Source organism: Montipora foliosa, chromosome 6, assembly GCF_036669935.1.
Source record: "Montipora foliosa isolate CH-2021 chromosome 6, ASM3666993v2, whole genome shotgun sequence".
Lineage (NCBI taxonomy): Eukaryota > Metazoa > Cnidaria > Anthozoa > Scleractinia > Acroporidae > Montipora > Montipora foliosa.
The window spans coordinates 55295383-55297882 of NC_090874.1; the positions used below are offsets into that span (position 1 = coordinate 55295383).

At 42.7% G+C, this 2500-nt stretch overlaps 2 protein-coding genes across 3 annotated transcripts in view; one reads left to right on the forward strand and one right to left on the reverse strand.

Annotated features, from left to right (window-relative positions):
* The window catches only part of LOC138007790 (uncharacterized), a 77694-nt gene that overhangs the window by 31658 nt on the left and 43536 nt on the right, over positions 1 to 2500 (forward strand). The gene's annotated exons all lie outside the window — the stretch shown is intronic.
* Positions 1 to 2500, reverse strand: part of LOC138007791 (serum paraoxonase/lactonase 3-like) — a 21659-nt gene that overhangs the window by 6404 nt on the left and 12755 nt on the right. For both annotated transcript variants that reach the window (XM_068854867.1, XM_068854866.1), the window contains exon 5: positions 345 to 531. In XM_068854867.1, coding sequence (XP_068710968.1) covers positions 345 to 531 — 187 coding nt within the window. The remainder of the gene's footprint in view (positions 1 to 344; positions 532 to 2500) is intronic.

Consider the following 2500-nt stretch of genomic DNA (forward strand, 5'->3'; position numbering starts at 1 on the left):
GTTCTAGGAACTGCACGTGGGGCAATTGCCATTACAAAAGTCGTTCTCCACCAAGCTAGCGAGATCTCTTTTTCTAACATTGGCCATGAAGGCCGTTAAAGTAGTCTCTCTCTGTCTCCTGGGCTAAGTTTGGACCAAAGTCGTGCCCCGAAGAACTTCAATGAGTGCTTCCCACGCCTGACGCTGTTAAATCGTGGAATATAGAAATCAGAATTTCTCAGATAGTGATTAGATGGCGTTCCGCTGAATAGGTTAAGAATAATCTTAGCCTCACTTTCATGTAAAGGCCAGGTAACTAAGCACATAAATGTAAAAAGGTCTATTACCAATTCAGTTTTTGTTACCTTTCATCCTTATCCATGGTAATGCCGTTTGCATTAACTCCTTTCGCCACTTCGAAAGCTTTTTTTCCGTCAAAATACACAACGTTGCCACGTAAAACGTCGTGGAGAAAATATGCTTGCAGTAACGCTAGTAGTTTATTTCCACCATTGAAGAAATTATCGTTTGTCATATAAAAGCTATCAGGACCTAGAAGATATCAAAGTTCAGTCAAACTCAAATATTTTCCACTTTCACCGCAACCAAACAATTGAATTTACTTTTTCCCCTCGAAATTTAGCGTTTTATGTATCGCACACGTTTGTTTAAGTGAGCCGCAAAACTAGCAGTCATTTGGGCCAGTGACAAAGTTATGGGTGGCATTGATCGACTCTTCATTTGATATCACAAACTGCGTTCTTTGAAAAGGCAAACTAGTTTGTGACGTAAAATCAAGGATAGACTCGTACCCCTCCCGGGCTTGATCCTGTGACAAATAACTGTTAAATTTGCCAACTTTTCGTAGCTTTTCCAAGAGAAATAAGGCGAATACTGCCGATTGCAATCTTTGTTTCCGATTCAGCTTGCCTTGAGCCAAGTATTAATTGGGCTTTCGAGTCGGCCGTCAATTTTGCTACATGGCAATATGGTAATGAGCAGTTTAAGCAAAGACAACGGCAACGTCAACGGGCTTGTTCACGTTGTGCAATACGGGCGATCTATCCTATAACTGGATGGCCGGGGTACGAGCAGTTTAAAGTAAAGATAGAAAATGACTGCTTCATCGCTGCATACTCACGTTATCGTCAAAACCTAAAATTTGGTGACATCACGTTGTTGTTTTGTGGAGTACGGCAAAGAAACGCACTGAAATACGTGATGCACGTGAAGCACGAGTATTTTTCCTTTTTTAACCAATAATATTCTTGCTTTGTAGCGTTGCCGCACGTTGTCGTAGCCGTGGCCGTCGTCATTGCTTAGGGTGCTTACCAATCGCATCAGAATTCCGGAAATTTCGGTTAAATGCCAAAAAGAACAGTCATTTTTAGATACACTCTTCATTTTCCGATCGAAACAGAATTTCGGAGATTCCTGTACCATTTTACCGATTCTTCCGTTTCCGGGCTCTACTTCGTGCGAAATCGAGTCATGAGGGAAGATAAGGCCTGAGAACCAAGCTTTGAAAGTGGAACATTTTAATGGTCAGTGCAATTCCGTTCGGTTGGTCGGTATACTCAGAAAATCGCTTACCGTTATGCAACGGTCACCCCAACTAGAATTTTGCGACAAATGGTAAGCACCCTTAATTCCCAAATATTCTGCAGGGACCGAAAAGGCAGTTTCGTTTCGATCGCACATTAAAAATTACGTTCATTTGATGATGGCATAAACTCCTCTTCAGGTTCCAAAACGAGGCTCAATCATGATCAGTGAAGTATCATAGTGGGCTTCCATTAGTCAACTAAGGTCCCTTTGGGAATACTTGGATGAACTATGTTGAGAACAGGCTAAGTTAATTATTTCAATATCCAGGCTTGGCTACGAGGCTTTAGGGTCAAATATCACGGTTCAGTTCTGTTTTCTTTGTCTGACAAGTCTCGAGGGAGATTTTTAAACAAAATAATGTTCAAATTTAACCATAAAGCCTTGCAGCCATGTGTGAACATCGATATATCGAACATGGCCTATTGCTTATGACTGTCGATCAGCCCCAGAACAACTTGCCCGTGACTGTAGGCAGGAGTCCATGACTAGGAGCGAACAACTCCCATACTAAGCCTATGTCACGGTATTTTTACAGACCGACCTATATTTAGAGTTCCGGTTCAGTAAAAAAAAATGTAATTTGTTTACCCACGGAACACCTTAATTTAAGAACGCTTAGGAGCTCGTTCAACATGTGTCCGTGCTTTCCGGATCGAATTGGAGTTTGGCGGTGTTGGTTTTTCTGGAGAGGGGAAAATCGAAGTACCCGGAGAATAACCTCTCAGAGCTAGGAGAGGACCAACAACAAACTCAACCCACATATGACGTCGGGACCGGGAATCGGGAATTGAGGTGTACCAGTTGTTCGCTCTGATCGAGCCAGTGCCACATTGGTGGGAGGTGAGTGCTCTCACCACTGTGCCACCCCTGCCCGGTGACGCTATGACGTCAAGTTAGTTTATTTTCATTCGTC